Consider the following 2,307-nt stretch of genomic DNA (forward strand, 5'->3'; position numbering starts at 1 on the left):
GAAGACTTTGTGGGCTAGGATCAATGAAGGTATGTATGAGTTCTCGGGGTCGTTTGATTGGTGAGTTCTGGATTCATGGAATCAACCAATCAAAAAAATAAGTTGAAACAGAGTAAGTGCAGACAAAATTGAGAAAATGCAGAATTGGAACAGACGGAACTGTTCAGAACTCTCCAATCAAGTACTACCCATTATTTTTGTCACTGCTTGTGTGGATAGAGACTACAGTTATTGCCCTTGACTTGTGAATACTGTTATGAAAGAGACTAAACTCGTTGTTGTTTAAAATATAGTTGCTTTACTCGAGAAAATATACATAGAAAATCCTACAATCTTTTCACATACTAGCGTGGACCGGAAGTCTTAACAAGTAATATAAAGAGTTATCTCCCTTAAGGATCAGACCACCACTTATTTAGTTACGTACATCTCAGACCACAAATCATTTAGACATTTCAATACAAATGCCTTTGACTAAATACTACATTTGATTAAATCTTATTTCATCAATGTTAGCCCTTGAATTGATCAAGATCAACCATAGCTTCAATTAAAATTGCAGATGTGGGCTGATGTAAGCTTTCAGCTACTGTTTGTGTTGTACACATAGGACCACAGGTTTTGTACATTTTTAGTGGTTCACCAACTTTTACAATCATATTCATGTTATAATTGTAGGAACTAAGTAGGAGTTGTATGCATAAATCAGCCTTTTCAACTCCTTCACCCAAAGATCTGAGAAATATGTCACCTCTGCAGCGTTCAGCTTCCTTGAGAATTAGACGCAGTACATTTGATACAGTGCCAGATCAAGATGTTCAACAAAATGGATTACACCGCACTGAGGTTAGTAGGGGTTAATTTTTCAGCATTCGAAACTTTGTGCTTGTTGTGTTCACTGTGTTTGAACTTTCTGTCTGCAAAATCATCTTCTGTTTATCAAAACAAATTATGATGTCATTTAAAGGGACCAATTTGGGGGGTTGATTTTAGTCTTGAATATATGTAAATAATCTTCAGAAGTACTAGAAATGTACAAAAATTGCATACTTCCTTTAAATTCACTATTTCTATCTATCTTTTCTATATATCACAGAGTATCTTAAAATGATGAGTCATCATTATAAGATCCAAACATGGATAATTTTCTTCACACATGGAATTGAAGGCTCAACTTTTGACTGAGCTGTGAACATTGGTTTAGATGAAAAATTCCATTTCTAAGACTTAAGTATATTTTGTCAAATAAAAATGCACACCTCTCCTTTTAAGTTGTTTTTTTGTGAAAAACTAGAGCTGAAAAACTGATCAATTTTACTTCAAAAATACTCCAAACTTTGAGGGGCTGTAACATTGGAACAATTGAGATCCAGAATACTATTTTATTGTTCCATCCACCAACCATGTACTGATAGGAACTTTTTTTAGTAACTTATTATATTTTTATGGTATTTTTTAGTCATATAATCCATTATTGGTATCGTCAATCTACCAACTATCACTACAGTTAAAATCTCAACTAGATAAAACAGTAGAGAAACTTAAAGATGAAGATAAAATCTCAGTCACACCATCACCTATTGATGATTTCCTTGAAGAACCAGAAAAAAGTCAATTCCCAGCCTGGAAAACAGCTAATAATGAACTCATTAGCATCTTGAAGAATCTAAGAAGAATCAAGCATCAAATGCAAGGTAAGCTACAATTTAAATATCCTTTGTCTGTCAGAATGGTAAGCTTGGGGAAATAACTGGCCAGTTGGGATAAAATCATTAAGCCTGATTTGGCATATACATTGAATCAAATTTATCTGCAGATTATTTTGCTCCTGCATCATAATGAACCAAAAAAAAGGCTGTAGTATAATGGAGGCAAATTTTGAAAAAACTACCAAACTTTCAAAGTGTATTTTGAAACCACCCAGACACCAACTTTGTCCAACTTTCAGCTATTTGTGTACACGATAATCTGTTTTAAGCTTGCAGTTGCAGATTGATAATAATGTGTTTTACTATGTCTTATATTTCAGCTGTTGATTCTGTGTTATTTCCTACTACTAGTGACCACACCTTGGATCAAATTCATCGCTTAAGTCTAGAGATAACAGAGTTTCATCCTATTGGTCATGAAGAAGATTTTAGTGATGAAGGTTCACCTGATTTAATGGAAGAATTTTACTAGTCAAATTAAATTATCTATTAAGTGAAATTGAAAAAATCAGTGNGTTGCTTTTTCAAAAAGTAACTATGATTAAATCCCGACTTTAAGAAATACAGTAATTTGATTGGTTGAGACAACTAAATGACC

General features: G+C 33.3%; 1 protein-coding gene across 1 annotated transcript; it reads left to right on the top strand.

The window, feature by feature from the left end:
• Nucleotides 1–678: 678 nt before the first annotated feature.
• Nucleotides 679–2,181, top strand: LOTGIDRAFT_176390 (hypothetical protein; the record flags this gene model as incomplete). The annotated part of the gene is made up of 3 exons (XM_009047715.1): nucleotides 679–846; nucleotides 1,460–1,694; nucleotides 2,030–2,181. Coding segments are annotated over 3 exons (555 nt in total), but the record flags the coding sequence as incomplete, so codon positions are not given.
• Between the last annotated feature and the right edge of the window lie 126 nt (nucleotides 2,182–2,307).

The sequence above is a fragment of the Lottia gigantea genome, assembly GCF_000327385.1.
Source record: "Lottia gigantea unplaced genomic scaffold LOTGIsca_1151, whole genome shotgun sequence".
NCBI lineage: Eukaryota > Metazoa > Mollusca > Gastropoda > Lottiidae > Lottia > Lottia gigantea.